This window comes from Scyliorhinus torazame, chromosome 15 (assembly GCF_047496885.1).
Source record: "Scyliorhinus torazame isolate Kashiwa2021f chromosome 15, sScyTor2.1, whole genome shotgun sequence".
Taxonomy (NCBI): Eukaryota; Metazoa; Chordata; class Chondrichthyes; order Carcharhiniformes; family Scyliorhinidae; genus Scyliorhinus; species Scyliorhinus torazame.
The window spans coordinates 22,163,090-22,189,067 of NC_092721.1; the positions used below are offsets into that span (position 1 = coordinate 22,163,090).

Consider the following 25,978-nt stretch of genomic DNA (forward strand, 5'->3'; position numbering starts at 1 on the left):
CTTTCCAACGTTCCTTGTTACTCCGACAAGAGTGTTCTTGCATCATAGTTTTCCATAGAATTTACATAGAACATGGAACATTACAGCGCAGTACAGGCCCTTCGGCCCTCGATGGAGGCCATTCGGCCCATCGAGTCTGCACCGGCCGTTGGAAAGAGCACCCTATTTAACCCCACACTTCCACTCTATCCCTGTAACCCAGTAACCCCACCTAACCGTTTTATTTGCACACTAAGGGCAATTTAGCATGGCCAATCCACCTAACCTGCACATCCTTGGATTGTGGGAGGAGACCGGAGCACCCGGACGAAATCCACGCAGGCACGGAGACGACGCGCAGACTCCGCACAGGCAGTGCCCCAGCTGGGAATCAAACCTGGGTCCCTGGAGCTACGAAGCAAATGTGCTAACCACTGTGCTACCATGCTGCCCATCATGAGACAAGTTCACAAATTTATGCACTGAGCAAATTACCCCTCGAAGAAATTGCAGGGTTATGGGGATAAAGCTGGATTGGGCAGGTGTCTTAAAGAACCGGCACAGGGAGCAAGGGCGGAATTGCCTTTCTGCTGTGCTGTCAGGTTCTATGATTCTGGAAACTCCAGATTGAGTAACGCTCAGCCCAGGTCCGCATAGAGTGCCCTTGACATCGGTTTATTCAGTTACACCACGACTACTAATTTCACGTTGAAACATAACCTGTTTTTGGTGTGCAACAGGCGGGAAAACAAGGACCATTCTACACATGTTCATTCATTGCAATCAGTGGTTTGAAGTCCTTTTCATTTATTTGAACTTGTTTGGGTTAGCCTGTTGGAAGACGTTTCAAACAACATCAAAAACCACAAAAGGAGAAAATAGACTATTTGTTTTATCGAACCTACATCGTACACAGGCATCATTTTATATTCGGTAATATTTAGAACAAACACACACAGTGGAGAATTAAGCACTGTGGAGGTCAATGGGTGGAAGAAATGACAATTGCAATTGAGAAATGGCAGTTCCAATTTATTTTTGATTTCCTTTGAATATTCTCTGTCTTGAGTTCAGCTGGTTGTGTAGCATGGAGAAGAGGTTCCAATTTAGTGGCGCGTCTGCAAACATCGGTCGACGGGCAAGCGGTGGAAGATGGTGCTTTGCAAGCGCTGGTGTTTCAAGAGGAGCTGGCTAAATGCCTCACCGTCCCATTTTTCAACAGCAGCCCACCACTGGTGGACATAAAGATTTGATTATTTTTAACGCAGCACAATTAAAACAGGTTTCCTATTAGAAGCACGCCGTTCCTTGAAGAGAAAATACATTCTTTTTATTTGTTTTAATTACATTAACCACATGATTTTTCAACAAGTTGATTAACGTCCTCGCCCCAGTAACTAAATATGGCAGGAAAAGAACAATTGTCATAGAACCATCACCTTGTTTTTTTTTTCATCTCATCAAGTAGCTCCCCGTTACTGAAGTACAACAAACAGAAATACAACAGAAGCTGTAATCGTTGTGCAGTTTCCAGCCGTGATGCTAAACGTACTAAACACCGAATAACTCAGCTGAAGGAGTGTTAAAGTAGTGTTTTTGTTTTTAGATAGAGGACATTTTGGGTACCACGCTTTCTAAATTTGCCATTCTTACATTACAAAGGCCTCCATACAATTCCCTCTGAGCCACACACCACGGAGCTCAGTGGCTGAGAAGCCGAGTAAAACATGCATTTTCCCTCATCAGAACAGCGTTTGAGCTCCTACTGTCGCACTCTTGGTTTTGCTCTTAACCTTCTCATGGCTTATTGTTTCCTATTTTCACGTTGCTGCTGTCCAGTTCCCCGTCCATTGCTTCGGGCTTCCTGGATGCGAAAAGCCCCGAGTTCTTCCTTGGCAGAAGCTCCCCGTCTGACAGGGCGTCGGGGGGCAAATACTTGCGCATGTGATCTATAGTCTTCAAGTGTGTCTGTTTTTCCTGCTCCATTGTACGGATCAAGAGCTTCATTTTATTTTCCCGGCTTAAAATGCTTTCAATGCTGACCTCCAGATTCTGTATCTTGAAGCGAGTGGCCTGTGGAATGAAGGGGAAGACACCGCTCAGTGTTATTACTAAGACACTGAAATAATGCACAGTAAGAAGTCTGACAACACCAGGTTAAAGTCCAACAGGTTTGTTTTGAATCACTAGGTTTCGGAGCACAGCTCCTTCCTCAGGTGAAGGAAGAGGTAGGTTCCAGAAACTTGGACCCTTCTACTACAACGCAAACAATTTCTCCTTGGACCGGATTGTCGGAGACCAGATGTACGACCAAGGGTCTGCAGGGTCCTGATGCGCTGACCCATTGGGAATTGCTCCTGCCTCCCCTGGACTCTTCACGAATGTCTCCAAATCTTAATCTTTGGAGTTTTTCAGTACTTAACTGGATGATTCCCAGGAAATGTTAGACAGATTAAAATCAAGTCTGGGTAATTCCAGAACTAGCTCTGCAATCACTCACACTGGCACAACCATCCCACCTCCACACCCTGCCCCCCCTGCCCCCACCCAGCGTACGACTACCTCTTCCCATCAACATACTAGCACCGCACCGCTTCCGATCCCCAGACTACCCTTCGCTGACTAGCCCCCAACGTTACCTCCAATCATTCAACTGTAAGTGGGTAGGATGGATAGATGGTTGAATGGGTAGGTGGGTGAGGTGTGTAGATGAGTGAAGTGGGTAGGTGGGTGAGTGCATAGGTGGGTGAGGTGTGTAGATGAGTGAGGTGGGTAGGTGGGTGAGTGGGTAGGTGGGTGAGGTGGCTTACTGGGCAGGGTGGGTGGGTGAGTGAGGTGGGTAAGGTAGGAAGGTGAGTGAGGTTGGTGAGGTGGGTAGGTGAGTGAAGAGGGTATGGTAGATATGTGGGTTCGTGAATAGGATGAGCACTATCACCCGACCACCCCCCTAAGCTTTTCGATTATCCCTGCCCTGGCTAAACGGACCTCCCGAGCTACTCCCCTCATGCCCCAGTTCAACTACCCCCAAACTTGACCTGACTACTCATCCCGACAACGTGAATACTCCTGACCTGACTAACCTCCCAACCAACCAACTACCTCCTCAATCCAGCCCACCTACCACTCCCAATCCAACCCAACTATCCTCCGCACTACCCAACAAAACGCCTGGCCCAACCGAAACACTCTGACTAGACCTGTTAGCCTCCAACCCGACTACCCCGCTTGATCTGACCTGACTACTCCCTGACCCACCTGCCCACTCAGCCACCTGCCCACTCAGCCACCTGCCCACTCAGCCACCTGCCCACTCACCCATCTGCCCACTCACCCACCTGCCCACTCACCCACCTGCCCACTCACCCATCTGCCCACTCACCCACCTGCCCACTCACCCACCTGCCCACTCACCCATCTGCCCCGGAGGTGGGGTTACCGATCGTGGTAGGGATGCCAGAGTTAGGGGAACAAGGGGGGAAACGGCCCTACGTGGGACAGATGTGCCCAGTAAGGCAGCAGGTATGGTGCCCCAGCGGGACAGGCAGATAGGGGACCACTGGAGAACGATATCATAATTCCCCATAGGATGCAATCTCTATGGGAAATGGTGTCCCACATCCCAAAGTTAAACAGAACAGGGGACCCCTCCATACACTTTACGGGGGTGCAGCAGGCAGCTGACATAAATTATTGCGATGAAACTGAAAAGCTGAGGCTATTGCTGATGAGCCTGGACGCCTGTCTTTGATTTTGGCCTCAGGGGCAGGGTTACACCCCACAGGCAGGGAAGTATATGTTGATGGGTCTAGCACAGTGTCTGCGGGTACCAGGCTCACAGGCTGTGGCATATGGGACCCCAAGGCAGACTTAGCTTTAGGCCTCAAACTCCCCCAAACCTTAAGTGCTCAGCAGGCGGAACTAACAGCCGTATTGAATGTAGTCACCCACCCCATACACTATTTGCTGGACAGCATGTTTACCTGCAACTCCTGTACAGAATACCTGGCTATCTGGTCACGCCGAGGGCACACCTCCTCGGACGGGAAGCCCCTAGCAACCAAACCCCTGCTAGAAAGGATTGTGGCAGCAGTAGGGGAGGGTGGAGACAGGTACATCCATAAAGTGAAAGCTCACTCAAAAACTGAGCCACGAGCTGAGGGGAATCAGCGGGCAGATCAACTGGCTCAGGACAGGGCAAGAACCGGTGTGGCCTGGGACCCCTATGAGGAAGGCCAGGTAGCAGCGGTCAGGGGACAGCCGGAGGGGTGGTTTTGGCCTCAGATCTTGGCATGGTGCAGGCGCAGGATCTCATCCTGAAGGCTACCTTGGCAGCTATCTGCCAACAGGAGAGAATAGAGGGTCCGTATGGGGCTGCAGGCATAATCGTACGGGAGGGAATGCTTTTTAAAGGGGATAAGAGGGTAGTGCCTTCCCTGCACCGTAAGGAGTGTCTGCAGCTAGCACATGAGGGTCCAGGACATCCCGGACCAGAAACCACCTGGCAGCGAGTGGAGATGGTGGGATGGTGGCCAGGTCTCAGGGAAGACGTCCGCCATTTTTGTGTGGGCTCCCTGGTTTGTGCAGCAAATAACCCAGATCCCCAGAAGAGGAAGGTTTCCATGGGGCACAGATCGACTATATTGGACCCCTACCGACCGCTCAAGGGGGTTGCAAGTACTGTCTCGTACTTGGTGAAGTATTCTCCAAGTGGGTGGAAGGATGTTCCTGACTTATTTAGGGGAGGGTTTATCGTTGACAGCAGTTTATTTCTGGCTGCTCGGGTTTCTTTGCAAGCTCTGGTTTTATGGGTTTGCTGCAACTTACATATGTCTATGTCAACAGTTTTACAGTTGAAGCCATCGTTACCTGAAGTTTCTCCAGAAGCTCCATGTTCTGTCTCTTCAGCTGACAATTTGCTCTTTCCAGTTTTTCCAGACGGTCCCCATCGTCACAGGGTGATGAACCCTCCACCATCTCATCTTGCAACACATGGTATTCCACCTCATAGGCATGGAGCTGTTTGGAAATGTCCATCTCAAATACCTGCAAAAGGGAGTTTCGGGTTTTAAAATTCCCGTTAGGAGAAGCTGGTCTTGTCACAGTTTTAAATCCAAAATGGGATTGTGGCCTATCCCCGAAGAACACTGGAACAGCTTAGCACAACATTATCTCTGTACACGGGTCAAAAGTTGAAGATTGATTTTGTGCATTCTTAATAAAGAGGCAATATTGGAGAGAAAATGCTGGAATGGTAACGGTGTATCAGAATATCCCATCATATTTAGTGTGAAGAAAAGAACACCAAGTTGTAGCAAGATAGAGATTTGTCATGAGTCGTAAATTACTGAAGGATTTGCGATGTTAGCCTGGTGAAAACAGCAGCTCAGTATCAACCTTCCTGTGAGTTGAGAGGAATTTTGGGACCTGAATTATAAATGTGGATGGATCTCTACGCTGACATTTAAGGGCTGGTATTTACTGTCGTAAGGACCCCATTCATGACGCAATTTATAGTCTTGGCATGAAACTCAACTTTGGAAGCCCTGGAAGGGAACATTTGAAACGGTCAAGAGTCACAAAGGGAAGCCATTCAGCCCATCCTGCCTGCACCAGTTTTTGGAGGTTCCGGGCCACGGAAAGATTGAAAAACTATCATGGAAGTGATAAAAAGGAGAAAATGCAGTTACATGTACTGAAACCAGACCGGAGCTGGGAGAACCATCTCAAACAGCTTTTCTCAAGCCCTCTGGCGATCTTGTTGAGGCGGATAATCCCTTGGTGGGGGGGGGGGGCGAGATGGGATGGGAAGATGTTGCGATGCTTAAAAGATGTTTCGGGATCTCAAACTGTGTGTAAATATAGGTTTTGATGGTACTCACTCCTGGGCCATTGAGGTTCTGTAACTGCCAATAGTTACTTCCTCGCTAAATTATCTAAACTGCAAAAAAAAACTTTCATTATGTTAGCTTAGTGTGAATGTCAGGAAATATCTTTTTTCACATCACGCACATTGCTAGTTTGTGTTGAATTATTTAATTAATGAAACACAATTTGATGTGTTTTCGCACATTCTGTACCACTGTGCCTTGGACTGGATTGACAGTCAGAATCTCCCTTGGGACCTGAGAATCATGAACAAACTGCTCAAACCCTCGTCATTTGCAAAATTGTTATGGCTCTCTGGGACCCTGAACAACAGTTACATTTTAAAACGTTAGCTATTAAGCTGGACAAACGTATGAGGAAAAAGAAATCTCTTAAGTGTAGCACAGCTGTGCCGTATAAATATTGCGTAGAAAGCTGCACTTGCCACATATTAAATAAGCAGTAAAACATACTGAGTAAAATACTAACCACTGTTGAGGGCTACTGTGCTAACAGCATTACTTAGAAGTGATCAACAATGTCACTTTCTGCAACTTGAGGTCAAACACTTTAAGATTAGTCTGTAAATTACGAGTAACATTAGCTTTATGACTCCCTTGGACTAATACACGACTATTAACGGCCTTATATTATCCTACAGGAAGATTTATAGAAGAGCACACAATAGACCAGGCTACACTTGAGGCCACAGCATTTTTCTTATATCAGTGACAGACAATGTGACAATAAAATACTAAATCACTGAACATTAGGAAAGGTATTCAGTTTAAAACTAGTACCCCACATGGAGATATTTGAGCAATTTGGATTTGGTCCATCAACAAAATCCAAAATACTTTTTCATGATATTGTAAACTTTGGTATCCTGTTTTGCCTGACGCAAAGGACAGTTAAAATCTGAAACTTATTGTTTAGAAAATAATTTCTAAGTGTCCAATACAGGTAGTAGAGACAAATAAGATAAACGGAACTTTTTTTTCAGGTAGAAAGCAACTGAAATGTATGACTTGGGTAAAACAGGTTAGTACATAATCAAAATCACAACGATGTGCTGTTCCTGGACTAACTATGACATGTCCTCTCTCTGTCTGACTCTCCAAAAAACCTCAGAATAGCCCAAAACATGCAAATCCAATCAATGACATTAAAAGGTTCACAGTAAGAGCGGAACAGTGGTTAGCACTGCTGCCTCACGCCGCCAAGGACCCGGGTTCGATCCCGGGTCACAGTCCGTGTGGAGTTTGCACATTCCCCCTGTGACTGCGTGGGCCTCAACCCCACAACCCGAAGATGTGCAGGGTAGGTGGAGTGGCCACGCTAAATTGCCCCTTAATTGTTTTTTTTTAAAAAAAGGTTCACAGTAATGACATTGGTACCTGAGCGATAGTTTTCTCCATTTGTGTGTTATTCAGGTTTGGAATGGTGGACTTGATGAAATCTACAATGGTCTCGAAGGTGTCACACTGCAGAATTAATGGCTCATGACTGCTCAGCAGGCTGAGGGCCACTTTAAATATCACATCAGTCCCTTGGAGAAACATAATATCTGTGTGGAAAAGGAAAGGGAATATAGACCCACAGTCTTCATGTTAATCTGAACATTTCATTCTCAAGTCAAAATTTCCTATCCATTGATCAGCGTCAAGTATAAAAGAAGCAGTGTTATGTTTATGGATCTTTGAAATACTTCAATAATGTATGATGTTGTTGTGAAACGTTAGGACCCCAGACAGGCCAGTTCCTCCAAGGAGATCCCAAAGGAGACACTTACTAAAGCAGCGGCGTACCTGTGGAAAAAATGTATGCCGTACAACTGGTGGCTTTCGAACTCATCAACTCTACCAAGCACTACAATCCAGAATACTGTACTGCTCAAGAGCTGTTCCTACGAATCTTCCAACACAGCTCCACAGGGTGGTCAGCTACGGGCCTATGCTTGCAATTATCCACTTGGTGAGTCCTGTCTCAGTCTACTTTGGGCATTTGCCAGGTGGAGGCAGGACACATCCCCACACTTCCCACATACATTGAGACCTCGTAATTCATCATGAAGGCATGCACAGTTTCTAATACTCCAGCATTCATTGTGTGAAATGAAGCCCTCCACACCAAACTTAATTTGTTAGCCACTGTTGGGGGGAGGAGATACTGCCTTCTGTTACCCTGGTTACCATTTTTCTGCACAAGCCTCTGCCATGGCACAGATATCTAAGCAATGCAGGGCAGAATAAAAACTGCAATTGTAGGTACATTTTTGCTGTTTAACACGTCATTTATTCCTAAAGAGTACAATTAATTTAAATCAGATATTAAAATTTAAACGGGCCCTTATTAAAATTTCACTCTCCTCTACTTTTTTGTGTTTGCTGTGTTTATCAGAGGTTCAGTGTCTAGAATGGGAGCAACTTTCATTTTCAGCTGATCAGATTTGGTGTGAGGTCATGTAAAATAAAGGCCAATCCAGGATCATGGCCAATCACTGCCATAGCAATGTGACTAAGTCACAAAGCTGGAAGGGCCACTGCTATGACGGACATTTTGTTTCCTCACACATACCAGTAATGAGCCTAGATACGGTTGTGACTCAGCACGAGCACTCTCGTCCCCGAGTCTCTGGGTTCACGCCTCAGTGCAGCACCGTTTTTAAATTATGTATTCATGGGATGTGGGCTTCGCTGACTAGGCGAACATTTATTGCTCATCCCTAATTGCCCTTAGGAAGGTGGTGATGAGATACCTACTTGGTCTGCTGCAGTCTATATGGTGTAGGCACACCCAAGGTGCTGTCTGGAAGATAGTTCCAGGATTTTGACCCCAGCAACAGTGAGAGAACGGCGATACAGTCGCAAGTCAGGACGGTGAGTGGCTTGGAGGGGAACCTGCAGGTGGTGGGGTTCCCATGTGTCTGCTGCTCTTGTCCTTCCAGATGGTAAAGGTAATGGGTTTGTAAGATGCTGTCAAAGGACCCTTGGTGGGTGGTTGCAGTGAATCTTGCATATAGTACAGATTGCTGCTGCAGTGCGTCAATGGTGGAGGGAGTGGATGTTGAAGGTGGTGGACGGGGTGCCAATCAAGCGGACTGCTTTGCACTGGATAGTGTTAAGCTTCTTGAGTGATGCTGGAGCTGCACTCATCCAAGAAAGTGGAGAATATTCCATCCCACTCCTGTCTTTTATCTTGTTAATGGTGGACAGCCTTTGGGGTGTCAGGAGGGGAGTTACTCTCCGCAGGATTCCTAGCCTCTGATCTGCTCTTGTCATCACTGTCTACACCACGGGCCCAGTTCAGTTTCTGGTCAATGGTAACCCATGTTGTTGATGGTAGAGGATTCAGTGATAGTAATGCTATTGGCTGTCCAGGAGAGATGGGTGGATGACTTGTGCAGGTATTGCTCCATATGGACGTGACTGTCTCAGTATTTGAGGAGTCACATCTGGTGGTGAACTTTGTGCAATCATCCGCGAACATCCCCACTTTGAACTTTATGTTAGAGGGAAGGTCATTGATGAAGCAGCTGAGAATGGTTGAGCCGAGGAAATTACCCTGAGGAACTGGAGTACATCATTACAGACTGACACTCCAGTGCAGGGTTGAGGGAGAGCTGCACTGGAGGAGGTGCTACCTTGGTGAAACACTAAACTGAGGCCCTGTCTGCTTTCTCTAATGGGCATAAAGATCCGTAAGGCACTTTTGAAGGACAGCAGAGGAATTCTCTATCATTTAATCCAAATCATTGCAACAGATTATCTGATCACTATCTCATTGATGATTGTGGGACCTTCCAATGTGCAAACTCTGCTGCATTATAACAGTGATGGCGCATTAAAGGCACCAGTGACTGTAAAACACTTTGGGAGGATTTGCGGTTGTGAAAGTTTTTATATAAATTCACACTCCTTGCCAATTTCATTCAATTTACAACAATTTATGAGCTGCTTGAGGTCAACAGTTGCCCGAATTCTAAGTGGCATCAGATCCGACTCAACCTCCGAAATAGCAGTACTCCTCCAATACTGGCCTTTTGGAGTGTCCCTGATTTAAATCACTCCTCCCTTGGTTATTCTGACTTCAGCTGCCAAGAAGCTTACCCCGAGAGTTCCTTCCTGCAGCCACTCCACCTCTCTATCTCATTTCCTCTTTCGAGAAGCTCTTTACGGCCCGTGTTTATTCACCCAGCTTTTGGATATCCGTTTCAATACCGCCAATGTGGCTGGGTGTCGAATTTCGCTTTATCGTGTTCCTGGGACGTCTTATTCCGACAAAGCCACGATATGAATACAAGTTGTTTGGTGGCAGAGGTGGGAATATTTGACCACTTCACCATTTTCCGTTGTGGTAACAGGCTGTGGTGCATGCAAACTTCATAAGCACAGTTACAGGTCTGACCGTTTCAAACAGCTGTTTTAATGTCCCACATACTACAGGAGTGGGAAGGAAAAATAATGACACATTTTTTCGGCTAGGAATTCGGCTAGGTGGCGTAGGAGAGTGGAGATGTGAATTTAGTGGTTAGCTATAATAGGGAATTTATTATAAATTTTCCCACGGGATTAGGTAGCTGTAGTGGAGTCTCTGCCCAGAAAAATGGGACATGGCTTCTGGAAAGACTGAGCTTGATTGATTAAGTAGCCGTTCCTTGATCCAAGCTTGCTTGGGCTGAAGGAAAACATGACCTAAACTCTTATTCTATATCAGCTATAAAACTCTAAACATGAAGACCAGACTTACCAAACACCCTGGCTACAAATCCCAATGGGAACTGGGAGGCGTAAAAAGTAAGGAACCACGGTGCTGCGTATAGGCTGGGGCTGACTTCATTGTCTTCGAGGTGGTTGTACAAATCCCGGTGATAATCGTGCAGAAGTCTTGACAGCTGGTACATCTGAATCTGCCCAAAGGACAAAAGGTTTTCAGTGTTTTCAGCAGAGAGCACAGTAATTCTGCAATTCTGCACTGAGTGGATTTACAGGCTTACAGCTCTGAACACACACACACACCCCTACACACACACCCCTACACACACACCCCTACACACACACACACCTACACACACACACCCCCCTACACACACACACCCCTACACGCACACACCTACACACACCCCTACACACACACACCCCTACACACACACACCCCTACACGCACACACCTACACACACACACCCCTACACATACACCCCTACACACACACCTCTACACACACACACCTACACACACACCCCTACACACACACCCCTACACACACACACATACCCCTACACACACACCCCTACACACACCCCTGCACACACACACCTACACACACACACACCCCTACACACATACACACCCCTACACACACACACACCCCTACACACACACCTCTACACACACACACCTACACACACACCTACACACTCACACACACCCATACACACACACACACACACCCCTACACACACACCTCTACACACACACCTCTACACACACACACCTACACACACACCGCTACACACACACACCTCTATACACACACACCTACACACACACACACACCTACACACACACACCACTACACACACACCCCTACACACACACACACACCCCTACACACACACACCTACACACACACACCCCCCTACACACACACACACACCCCTACACACACACCCCTACACACACACACCCCTACACACACACACCCCTACAGACACACACCCCTACACACACACACACCCCTACACACACACACCTACACACACACCCCTACACACACACACACACACCTACACACACACACACCCCTACACACACACAGCCCTACACACACCCTTACACACACACACATACAACCTACACACATACACACACACCCTACACACACCCCTACACACACCCCCTACACACACACCCCCTACACACACACACCCCTACACACACACACCCCTACACACACACACACCTACACACCCACCCCTACACACACACACCCCTACACACACACACCCCTACACACACACACCTACACACACACACACCCCTACACACACACACACCTACACCCCTACACACACACCCCTACAGACACACACCCCTACACACACACCCCTACACACACACACCTACACACACACCCCTACACACACACACCTACACACACACACACCCCTACACACACACAGCCCTACACACACCCCTACACACACAACCTACACACACCAACACACATACACACACCCTACACACACCCCTACACACACCCTACACACACACACCTACACACACACACCCCTACACACACACACACCTACACACACACACCTACACACACCCCTCCACACACACACACACACACACCCCTACACACACACCCCTACACACACACACACACCCCTACACACACACACCTACACACACCCCTACACACACACACCCCTACACACACACACACCCCTACACACACACACCCCTACACACACACACCCCTACACACACACACCCCTACACACACACACCCCTACAGACACACACCCCTACACACACACACACCCCTACACACACACACCTACACACACACCCCTACACACACACACACACCTACACACACACACCTACACACACACACACCCCTACACACACAGCCCTACACACACCCTTACACACACACACATACAACCTACACACATACACACACACCCTACACACACCCCTACACACACACACCCTACACACACACACCCTACACACACACACCCCTACACACACACACCCCTACACACACACACACCTACACACCCACCCCTACACACACACACCCCTACACACACACACCCCTACACACACACACCCCTACACACACACACACCCCTACACACACACACACCTACACCCCTACACACACACACCCCTACAGACACACACCCCTACACACACACCCCTACACACACACACCTACACACACACCCCTACACACACACACACCCCTACACACACACAGCCCTACACACACCCCTACACACACAACCTACACACACCAACACACATACACACACACCCTACACACACCCCTACACACACCCTACACACACACACCTACACACACACACCCCTACACACACACAGCCCTACACACACCCCTACACACACAACCTACACACACCAACACACATACACACACACCCTACACACACCCCTACACACACCCTACACACACACACCTACACACACACACCCCTACACACACACACACCTACACACACACACCTACACACACCCCTCCACACACACACACACACACAGGAGCAGCCCTTTGGATTTCGGCGGCAGCGGTGCGCAGGGGCCTTCTTGGAGGTGAGTAGTGAATTTAAAAGCACTTACCTTTACAGGAGCAGCCCTTTGGATTTCGGCGGCAGCGGTGCGCAGGGGCCTTCTGGGAGGTGAGTAGTTAGTTTAAAAGCACTTACCTTTACAGGAGCAGCCCTTTGGATTTCGGCGGGAACCGGAAGTTCGACCTCTGGCAAGTCCCCCCCCCCCAACCAATAAATTCTGGTGGAGAGGAAACCCGAGACACTACACGTGTAGTGTCTCCCACCCGCCCTCCTCCTCTAACCTAATAATAAGACCCATTGGTGTAAGGTAAGTGCCATATTATATTATTATATTATTAGCATTGTGCAGGTCAAGGATTGGAGGTGGAGGAGCAGTCTCTGTCAGCGAGAGAACCTGAGAACATCTCAGAAGGTAAGCAAGTGATTTTTACTTTATACCTGTTTTTCAAATTGTGTGTGTCGGGGGGAAACTGAAGTGACATCACAGAAAAGCTGTGACCTGAGTGGCTGGTTGGGATTCTAACCTAAATTTTTTTGAGTATTTGGGAACTAATTAAACATAATAACTTAATTATAATTTAGAGGATATCTAAGCCAGAGATCGGAGAATATTATAGTTAGCTATCGCATTTCTATTAGAAATCTAGTGCTAGGAAACAGATAGTTGACAGTAACTTTGAAATTTAAAAAAAGTATTTAAAAAAAAAAAAAAGACAAATTTTAATTTTAATTAATTGACGCAATGTCAGTTAGAGGGGTGCTGTGCTCTGACTGTGAGATGTGGCAGGTCCGGGAGGCTTCCAGCGTCCCGGATGGCTTCATCTGCAGAAAGTGCACCCAACTGCAGCTCCTCACAGACCGCATGGTTCGGTTGGAGCAGCAATTGGATGCACTTAGGAGCATGCAGGTGGCGGAAAGCGTCATAGATCGCAGTTATGTAAGTGTGGTCACACCCAAGGTGCAGGCAGAGAAATGGGTGACCACCAGAAAGGGCAGGCAGTCAGTGCAGGAATCCCCTGTGGTTGTCCCCCTCTCGAACAGATATACCCCTTTGGATACTGTCGGGGGGGATAGCCTATCAGGGGAAAACAGCAGCAGCCAGAGCAGTGGCACCACGGCTGGCTCTGATGTTCAGAAGGGAGGGTCAAAGCGCAGAAGAGTAATAGTTATAGGGGACTCTATAGTCAGGGGCACAGATAGGCGCTTCTGTGGACGTGAAAGAGACTCCAGGATGGTATGTTGCCTCCCTGGTGCCAGGGTCCAGGATGTCTCCGAACGGGTAGAGGGAATCCTGAAGGGGGAGGGCAAACAGGCAGAGGTCGTTGTACATATTGGTACTAACGACATAGGCAGGAAGGGGCATGAGGTCCTGCAGCAGGAGTTCAGGGAGCTAGGCAGAAAGTTAAAAGACAGGACCTCGAGGGTTGTAATCTCGGGATTACTCCCTGTGCCACGTGCCAGTGAGGCTAGAAATAGGAAGATAGAGCAGACAAACACGTGGCTAAACAGCTGGTGTAGGAGGGAGGGTTTCTGTTATCTGGACCACTGGGAGCTCTTCCGGGGCAGGTGTGACCTGTATAAGATGGACGGGTTGCATCTAAACCGGAGAGGCATAAATATCCTGGCCGCGAGGTTTGCTAGTGTCACACGGGAGGGTTTAAACTAGTATGGCAGGGGGGTGGGCACGGGAGCAATAGGTCAGAAGGTGAGAGCATTGAGGGAGAACTAGGGAATAGGGACAGTGTGGCTCTGAGGCAGCGCAGACGGGGAGAAGTTGCTGAACACAGCGGGTCTGGTGGCCTGAAGTGCATATGTTTTAATGCAAGGAGCATTACGGGTAAGGCAGATGAACTTAGAGCTTGGATTACTACTTGGAACTATGATGTTGTTGCCATTACAGAGACCTGGTTGAGGGAAGGGCAGGATTGGCAGCTAAACGTTCCAGGATTTAGATGTTTCAGGCGGGATAGAGGGGGATGTAAAAGGGGAGGCGGAGTTGCGCTACTTGTTCAGGAGAGTATCACAGCTATACAGCGAGAGGACACCTCAGAGGGCAGTGAGGCTATATGGGTAGAGATCAGGAATAAGAAGGGTGCAGTCACAATGTTGGGGGTATACTACAGGCCTCCCAACAGCCAGCGGGAGATAGAGGAGCAGATAGGTAGACAGATTTTGGAAAAGAGTAAAAACAACAGGGTTGTGGTGATGGGAGACTTCAACTTCCCCAATATTGACTGGGACTCACTTAGTGCCAGGGGCTTAGACGGGGCAGAGTTTGTAAGGAGCATCCAGGAGGGCTTCTTAAAACAATATGTAAACAGTCCAACTAGGGAAGGGGCGGTACTGGACCTGGTATTGGGGAATGAGCCCGGCCAGGTGGTAGATGTTTCAGTAGGGGAGCATTTCGGTAACAGTGACCACAATTCAGTAAGTTTTAAAGTACTGGTGGACAAGGATAAGAGTGGCCCGAGGATGAATGTGCTAAATTGGGGGAAGGCTAATTATAACAATATTAGGCGGGAACTGAAGAACATAGATTGGGGGCGGATGTTTGAGGGCAAATCAACATCTGACATGTGGGAGGCTTTCAAGTGTCAGTTGAAAGGAATACAGGACAGGCATGTTCCTGTGAGGAAGAAAGATAAATACGGCAATTTTCGGGAACCTTGGATGACGAGTGATATTGTAGGCCTCGTCAAAAAGAAAAAGGAGGCATTTGTCAGGGCTAAAAGGCTGGGAACAGACGAAGCCTGTGTGGCATATAAGGAAAGTAGGAAGGAACTTAAGCAAGGAGTCAGGAGGGCTAGAAGGGGTCATGAAAAGGCATTGGCAAATAGGGTTAAGGAAAATCCCAAGGCTTTTTACACTTACATAAAAAGCAAGAGGGTAGCCAGGGAAAGGGTTGGCCCGCTGAAGGATAGGCAAGGGAATCTATGTGTGGAGCCAGAGGAAATGGGCGAGGTACTAAATGAATACTTTGCATCAGTATTCACCAAAGAGAAGGAATTGGTAGATGTTGAGTCTGGAGAAGGGGGTGTAGATAGCCTGGGTCACATTGTGATCCAAAAAGACGAGGTGTTGGGTGTCTTAAAAAATATTAAGGTAGATAAGTCCCCAGGGCCGGATGGGATCTACCCCAGAATACTGAAGGAGGCTGGAGAGGAAATTGCTGAGGCCTTGACAGAAATCTTTGGATCCTCGCTGTCTTCAGGGGATGTCCCGGAGGACTGGAGAATAGCCAATGTTGTTCCTCTGTTTAAGAAGGGTGGCAGGGATTATCCCGGGAACTACAGGCCGGTGAGCCTTACTTCAGTGGTAGGGAAATTACTGGAGAGAATTCTTCGAGACAGGATCTACTCCCATTTGGAAGCAAATGGACGTATTAGTGAGAGGCAGCACGGTTTTGTGAAGGGGAGGTCGTGTCTCACTAACTTGATAGAGTTTTTCGAGGAGGTCACTAAGATGATTGATGCAGGTAGGGCAGTAGATGTTGTCTATATGGACTTCAGTAAGGCCTTTGACAAGGTCCCTCATGGTAGACTAGTACAAAAGGTGAAGTCACACGGGATCAGGGGTGAACTGGCAAGGTGGATACAGAACTGGCTAGGCCATAGAAGGCAGAGGGTAGCAATGGAGGGATGCTTTTCTAATTGGAGGGCTGTGACCAGTGGTGTTCCACAGGGATCAGTGCTGGGACCTTTGCTCTTTGTAGTATATATAAATGATTTGGAGGAAAATGTAACTGGTCTGATTAGTAAGTTTGCAGACGACACAAAGGTTGGTGGAATTGCGGATAGCGATGAGGACTGTCTGAGGATACAGCAGGATTTAGATTGTCTGGAGACTTGGGCGGAGAGATGGCAGATGGAGTTTAACCTGGACAAATGTGAGGTAATGCATTTTGGAAGGGCTAATGCAGGTAGGGAATATACAGTGAATGGTAGAACCCTCAAGAGTATTGAAAGTCAAAGAGATCTAGGAGTACAGGTCCACCGATCACTGAAAGGGGCTACACAGGTGGAGAAGGTAGTCAAGAAGGCATACGGCATGCTTGCCTTCATTGGCCGGGGCATTGAGTATAAGAATTGGCAAGTCATGTTGCAGCTGTACAGAACCTTAGTTAGGCCACACTTGGAGTATAGTGTTCAATTCTGGTCGCCACACTACCAGAAGGATGTGGAGGCTTTAGAGAGGGTGCAGAAGAGATTTACCAGAATGTTGCCTGGTATGGAGGGCATAAGCTATGAGGAGCGATTGAATAAACTCGGTTTGTTCTCACTGGAACGAAGGAGGTTGAGGGGCGACCTGATAGAGGTATACAAAATTATGAGGGGCATAGACAGAGTGGATAGTCAGAGGCTTTTCCCCAGGGTAGAGGGGTCAATTACTAGGGGGCATAGGTTTAAGGTGAGAGGGGCAAAGTTTAGAGTAGATGTACGAGGCAAGTTTTTTACGCAGAGGGTAGTGGGTGCCTGGAACTCGCTACCGGAGGAGGTAGTGGAGGCAGGGACGATAGGGACATTTAAGGGGCATCTTGACAAATATATGAATAGGATGGGAATAGAAGGATACGGACCCAGGAAGTGTAGAAGATTGTAGTTTAGTCGGGCAGTATGGTCGGCACGGGCTTGGAGGGCCGAAGGGCCTGTTCCTGTGCTGTACATTTCTTTGTTCTTTGTTCTTTGTACACACACACACACCTACACACACACACCTACACACACCCCTCCACACACACACACACACACACCCCTACACACACACCCCTACACACACACACACACACCCCGACACACACACCTACACACACACATAAACACGTCCCTACACACAAACACCCACACCCCACAATCACACACACATACCCCACAATCACACAACAAACCCCACAAACACACACACACATACCCCACAATCACAGACACAATCAACCCCGCAAACAAACACACACACCCACCCACACACACACATACCCCGCAATCACACACACACAAACCCACCCATACGCAGACACACAAACACACCACAAACACACACACTGCAAACACACACAAACCCCACAAACACACATGCCCATAAACACACCCCTCCACACACACACACACACACACCACTACACACACACCCCTACACACACACACACACCCCTACACACACACACCTACACACACCCCTACACACACACACCCCTACACACACACACACACCCCTACACACACACACCCCTACACACACACACCCCTACACACACACACCCCTACACACACACACCCCTACAGACACACACCCCTACACACACACACACCCCTACACACACACACCTACACACACACCCCTACACACACACACACACCTACACACACACACCTACACACACACACACCCCTACACACACACAGCCCTACACACACCCTTACACACACACACATACAACCTACACACATACACACACACCCTACACACACCCCTACACACACACCCCCTACACACACACCCCCTACACACACACACCCCTACACACACACACCCCTACACACACACACACCTACACACCCACCCCTACACACACACACCCCTACACACACACACCCCTACACACACACACCTACACACACACACACCCCTACACACACACACACCTACACCCCTACACACACACACCCCTACAGACACACACCCCTACACACACACCCCTACACACACACACCTACACACACACCCCTACACACACACACACCTACACACACACACACCCCTACACACACACAGCCCTACACACACCCCTACACACACAACCTACACACACCAACACACATACACACACACCCTACACACACCCCTACACACACCCTACACACACACACCTACACACACACACCCCTACACACACACACACCTACACACACACACCTACACACACCCCTCCACACACACACACACACACACACCCCTACACACACACCCCTACACACACACACACACACACACCCCGACACACACACCTACACACACACACAAACACGTCCCTACACACAAACACCCACACCCCACAATCACACACACATACCCCACAATCACACAACAAACCCCACAAACACACACACACATACCCCACAATCACAGACACAATCAACCCCGCAAACAAACACACACACCCACCCACACACACACATACCCCGCAATCACACACACACAAACCCACCCATACGCAGACACACAAACATACCACAAACACACACACTGCAAACACACACAAACCCCACAAACACACATGCCCATAAACACACCCATCCACTCACACACAGACATACACAAACACACACCACAAACCCACCCACACACACACACATACCCCACAATCACACCCACAACCACAGACACACACACCCACCCACACACACAGATTCACCGACACAAACACACACACACCCATACCCAACAACACCACACTAACACACTCAAACACCCATCCATACACCCAAAACCACAGACACACACACCCACCCATAAACACACACACCCACACACATAGATACACAATGATATACACACAAACATCCACACACAAACAAACACATACACCACACTCTCAAGTATACTAGATTACAGTTGTCCCGGTTTGTTAGTGCCAGTACTACATTGGCCACCATTCCCCCCACCCCAGGGTCCTTGTGTTCAGGATCCAGTGATCTTGGCTCAAAGTGCACAAGGGCAACATTGGCTTTATCTCTGGCACCCAGTCTGCCCCTGCATCCTCCCACTCACTTCTGCTTCCCCCACCCCGCCGCTCACCCCTGCTCCTCCCCCCCATGCAAAATGGTCCAGTAACATTGTGTACATGTTGTACACAGTAAGGATGACCATTCAACTAATGTACTGGCCAGCAGCCTGGGGTAATGATTGTATATCAGGGACATATCAACAACCTCAGAAGGGAGAAACACAAATTGTTGACAAAAACTACCAGGTGAACAGAAAAGGGTGAACTGCAGAGCAGTACAAGGGTCAAGGGAGGGGTGGTTATTCAAATGAATCATCATCTTCTGTTCTAAGTTATTTAAAATGCTTTGGTGAGCTCTATTAATAGAGCATCTAACATAAGACGCAAGTACCAGTGGCTGTACGTGTAGACTGGAAAAACATGTAATGGGGACCAAGTCTTTTATCTTTTGACTTGGCGGCATGGTAGCGCAGTGGTTAGCACTGCTGCTTCACAGCTCCAGGGTCCCAGGTTCAATTCCGGCCTCGGGTGACTGTGTGGAGTTTGCACTTTCTCCCTGTGTCTGCGTGGGTTTTCTCTGGGTGCTCCGGTTTCCTCCCACAGACCAAAGATGTCCATGTTAGGTGGATTGGCCGTGATAAATTGCCCCATAGTGTCCAAAAAAGGTTAGGTGGGGTTACTGGGTTACGGGGCTAGGGTGGAGGCGTGAGCTTGAGTGGGGTGTTCTTTCCAGCGGCCCGTGCAGACCCGACAGGCCGAATGGCCTCCTTCTGCACTGTAAATTTTATGAATCTATGTCTGGGTTTGAAAAACCTGAAGATTGTAGGAACAAAAGTCCCATAGCGGGATTAGCCGGGTGTTTCCCAGCAGATCGGAGTGCCAAGAAACACTATGCTGTTGAACGGCCATTCGGGTACATTGGGGGTCTCAGCAGGGAATGCGCGTTCCAGGCTGCACTTGGTCCTGTTTTCTGCACAAGGGAGTTCCTCTCGCCGGAACTCCTCCGTGCAGGATAAGATCGGAATGCCATTTTTAAATGCCGTCCCAATGTCTCGATATCCCGACATGAGCCCCAAACCCCACCTTGGCACTGCCAGCTGGCAGGGGCAATGTCAGGTTGCCAGTGTCAAGCTGGCATTTTCCCGTGATGGAGATCAGGCCGGGGATGCCTTGCTTGGGTGCAGGGTGCGGCTGAGGACACCTTTGTTGGTGAGTTAGGGCTTTTTGGGGGTTCAGTGGTCACGTTGGGGGAGGAGGGGGCCCGATCTCCTTGTGCATGGCAAGCGGAGCTCCTTAGAACAGAAAATGGGACTAAGTGCGGCCTCAACGGGGAGCTCCCAGCGGCGGCCCCAAATCTACCCGCATGAGAAATGATCCCCGTTCGATAAAATGGAGTTTCTCGATGCTCCGAAAGTGGGAAACACCTGGTTAAACGTGCTCGTAATGGGACTCTGTTCCCATTCGGGTCGATCGCGCCCAAAGAGATGAATATATACAGCATTTGTGTCACAACTATAGCACTGTGTACAGCTTTGGGCTTCAATATAGACAGGAGGTAAAAGAAAAGTTAAAGGTGCGATAAAAGTGCGATAGCAATGATGAAGGGGTACTAGTTATAATGAACGTTTTGAGAAGTTTGGGCTATTTCAGTGAAAATAAAAGGGTTGCAAAATGACGTGTTAGAGGTCGTGATTATTATGAGGAGTTACAATAAGGTCCCCTTCCCAAATCCATGCACACTAGCTGCAGTGGATGGCCTGCGAGCTTCAGGCTCAGGTGTAAACAGCAAGGGTGTGAAGTTAGGCTGCTACATAATGGAAAACGACAATCTGTTCTATGCCACCTCCAGAATCTCTGGAAAACCCAGGTTATAGAAGCAGGTTCCCAAATCCCTTCATGTCGGGATTATTTGTAAACAAGAGGAGGCAAATCGTTTTCAATGTATAATCTAATCAGATTTGGTATGTCTCATGTTTACAAATAGACAAATGATGAGCGTTGGATTTTTAAAAGCTGTGCCACTTGTTGCCTTATCACAAGGTTCAAGTGCGTTACCTGAATGCCGATCATAATGCCGGCATCGGAACTGTTCAATTGGCCATTTGCTGCTAGAATTAACTTTCAGAAATAAATGTCTAAATTGCAAAATATTTGAAAATAGACATGCTATTATCAACCAGCAGCTGTGTTTTTTTTTTTAAAACATTGTAACCCTCATTTCCAATTAAATGGTGCTTCAAGCTTGGGGAGATTTCATAGATGTGTTCAAAATTATGAGGGGAGAAGGAGGTGAAGTGAAGCTACTGGCAGGAGATCAGTGATCAGAGGACATAATTTTAAGATAACCAACACGATAGCCATAGAGAGGGTAAGGAGAATATTAATTTTACACAGTGAGTTGCCATGATCTAGAATGCACTGCCTGAAAGGATGGTGGAAGCAGATTCATTCAATAATTTTCAATCGACCATTGGATGTCGACATGAAAAGGAAATTGTGGAGCTTTGGGGAAAGAGCAGGGAAGTGGGGCTAATTGGATAGTTCTTTCAGAGAGCTGGCACAGGCACAATCGGCTGAATGGCCTCTTTCTGAGCCATCACTACCTTCACTGTGATTCCAGATGGCCCCGGCTGAGGATACAATAGGATTTCTCTGTTGTTCAGCCTGAGGCTCAGTGCTGCCAAATTGTTTTATACATCTTGTTCAGACCTCCCTGTGGCTTTTTAAAAAAACGCAGGAATCTTTTTTTGAAACCCTTCCACAGCATTACGCCTCTTCTTTCTGTAGCCTCCTCCAGCCCTGCAACCGTGCCCAAACCCTTGTTCCTTTGACTCCACCCTCTTGTGTTGCTCGACCTTTGGCAGTCAGGCCATCAGCTAAGTCCCAAACTCTGGAACTTGCTCTCAGTTCTTCCACTTCCCTCTCCTCCATTATGACGCTTCTTCAATCCCAGCCCTTTGAGCAAGCTGTTTGTAACCCTGGATCCTCTCGATCTCTCAGCTAGGATCCTTTCCCCTCATGCCCGAGTAAAGCAACTTGAGTCGTTATTTATATTAAAGGCATTGGGCTTGCATGTTTTCAAAATACGCGCCAGATACACGTTGATGTAACACACACGGAGGGGTTATCTGCCCAGTGGCACATCAGAAAAACAAGGTGACGCTGATGAGCTGCTCAAGCTTCACCCTCTCAGCCGGTGCCTGCCACCCCAACACAGCAACATGGCAATCCCTCTCATCACACTCCCATCTGTGAGCTATCGCGTCTGCAACATTCCCAGAAAGAAGCAGCCCTTATCGGCTGCCCGCCTTGTGCATCACCTTCTGCCGCAGAAAGCAAAACGCAATTGATTTCACTGGGTTGCCAAGTTCACAATGTGGGTTACTCTGAATAATGGATGTCCTTCTTTTATTATCGTGCTCATTTATAATCTCCAGAGCCACACTGAGCACACTCACTTTGCTCCTGACAGCCTCATTCTGTACTGCTGCTGATAACCGCATGTGCCTGCCTGGGTGACACTGAGTCATGCAACACGCACAAGGCTGCGCTCGCATTTCCAGATCAATTTTTCATCTCATGCTGCTTTCCCCTTGGCTGAATTTCACAAGAGAGAGAAAGGAAAGTTGAAGGGAGGCCAAAGGACACGGAGATTTTGGATTGTCCAAAGGTAATTGAATCTGTGCAATTTTAACTCGCTGCTTTTGCCATTTTATATATTTTTCCAAAATTCCTGTGGATCAAAACTTTCCTCATTATTGTCCAGTGCCTGAGCTTATTCCACTAGCTCTTTTCTTCTTCTGGGGCAATTGCTGAGGATCAAGGAGGACTTTCTTCCACTCCAGTTGGTTCTGTGGATTCAGAGATGGCTGGTAAATTCAATGCACAATGTTCGACACGCAGACTCGCCACGTGTGAGGCAGGCAGGGCTTGAAGGTCCGATAGGTGAGTTGTTTGGAGGTTGGTGCACTCCCTCCGATGCCTTAACTTTATCATTACGTGTTCCCCATGAAGGCTCTTGGAGGCCAAGCGTAAACAGCGGAAGGAGAGTGCAGAATCCAGAGCGTCCCACCCACCTCATGAAGCAACAGCTGCGCCAAACCTGTGGCAGAGTCGATAGATCCAGGACCTGACTTCTCAGCCACCACAGAACTAACCTCCCCGGAGTGGAAGCAAGTCATCCTCGACCCTGAGGGACTGCCCAAGAGGGAGAAGAATTACAAAATATATACCAAAGAAAAATCGAACACTCTGCCAATGACTCTGGATGAATGGAACAGATAGAGAGGAGTATGAAAGTAGTGAAGGAGGGTGACTGTTTCCTCGCCAAGCATGCGTGAGCTCTGCCACCTCTTCACGCTGAGAGCGGCCGGCATTCCGGGTGGAGTCACAAAGCTTGGAATCATTTCAGAATCAGCTGACCGGAATGTGTGTCGGCTTTCTCTGGACAAATGTCTCCTGACCTCTCGATATCTTGTGTCAGAGGAAGGACACTGATTCGAGCCTTAACCACATCAACGGCTGCGACTGCAGCTCGTCTCCTGCGGACATCTGCAGGACAAATTGCACACGGTCCCAGGATCTAATCACCCACCTACACCTTTATTTAGGGAGGATTTCAGAATGTCCTTGTAGCGTCTCCTCTGCCCTCCTAGTGACCACTTGCCATTGCGGAGCTCGGATTAGAGCACCTGTTTCGGGAGTCTTGTGTCGGGCATGCGGGCAATGTGGCCCGCCCATCGCAGCTGATCGAGCGTGACCAGTGCCTCGATATTGGGACTAATCACCTGGGAGAGGACGCTCACGTTGGTATGCCAATCCTGCCAGTGGATTTGCAGGATTTTGCAGAGGCAGCATTGGTGAGATCTCTCCAGGGACTTGAGGTGTCTGCTGTACATTGTCCATGTTTCTGATGCACACAGGAGGGCGGAGACCACGGCTGCTCTGTAGACCACGAGCTTGGTGCTCGGTCTCCGAATACTCTGTTCCTCAGGGGCTCTAAAACTGCACTGGCACATTGTAATCGATGTTGGATTTTGTCGTCAATGTCTGCTCGCACCTAGAGGAGACTCCCAAGAGAGGTGAAATAATCCAAATTGTCCGAGGGCTCACCATGGATCTTGATGGTTGTGGGCAGTTTTATGTGGCAGTGGCGGGCTGACAGAGAATCTTTGTTTTCCGGATGTTTAGTCTGAGTCCATTCTCTCATACGCCTCGGTGAAGTTGTCAATAATGGTTTCCAGCTTGGCCTCTGAATGTGCGCACACACATTATCTGACTAGTTCAGTCACAAAATTGATGACAGACGTTCCACCGTGGCACAATATTCCCGGTGATATTACTGTCGTAAGGTTTCCATACAGCCCAGCTGCTCTTCATAGAATCATAGATTCCCAACAGTGCAGAAGGAGGCCATTTGGCCTATCGAGTCCGCACCGACCCTCTGAAAGAGCACCCGATCCCTGAAACCCAGTAACCCCACCCAACCTTTTTGTTTGGACACTGTGGGGCAATTTAGCATGGCCAATCCATCCCACACCATTGGACTGTGGGAAGAAACCGGAGCACCCGGAGGAAACCCACGCAGACACGGGAGAAAGTGCAAACTCCACACAGACAGTCACACGAGGCCGGAATTGAACCCGGGTCCCTGGCGCTGTGAGGCAACAGTGCTGACCACTGTGTCACCGTGTCGCCCACTTAACGAAATTTAACTAGTTTTTAGTGCCGAACATTCGTTGAACCACACAGTACAGAAGAGACCATTCGGCCCATCAAGCCTGCACTGTCAAAAAATACACTACTCTAATCTACACTAATCGCACTTCCCAACACTTGGCCAATAGCCACATTTCAAGAGCTCATCCAAGTATTTTTTAAAGATTCTGAGCTTTCCCGCCTCAGCTACCCCCCTCCCAGGCAGCGCATTCCAGACTCCCACCATCCTCTGGGTGAAAACCTCTTTCCTCAAATCCCCGCTAAACCTCCTGCCTTTTACTTTAAAATTATGCCCCCTTGTTATTGACCCTTCAACTAAGGGAACAGCTGCTTTTTATCCACCCTGTCTATGCCCCACATAATCTTA

General features: G+C 48.4%; 1 protein-coding gene across 6 annotated transcripts in view; it reads right to left on the reverse strand.

Annotated features, from left to right (window-relative positions):
* Positions 1-752: 752 nt before the first annotated feature.
* The window catches only part of tbc1d4 (TBC1 domain family, member 4), a 311,885-nt gene continuing 286,659 nt past the window's right edge, over positions 753-25,978 (reverse strand). For all 6 annotated transcript variants that reach the window (XM_072476149.1, XM_072476150.1, XM_072476151.1 and 3 more), the window contains 4 exons: positions 10,594-10,753; positions 7,242-7,411; positions 4,846-5,022; positions 753-2,052 (listed from right to left, as the gene is read on the reverse strand). In XM_072476149.1, the coding sequence (XP_072332250.1) occupies positions 1,777-2,052; positions 4,846-5,022; positions 7,242-7,411; positions 10,594-10,753 (783 nt within the window). In that variant the 3' untranslated portion in view covers positions 753-1,776. The remainder of the gene's footprint in view (positions 2,053-4,845; positions 5,023-7,241; positions 7,412-10,593; positions 10,754-25,978) is intronic.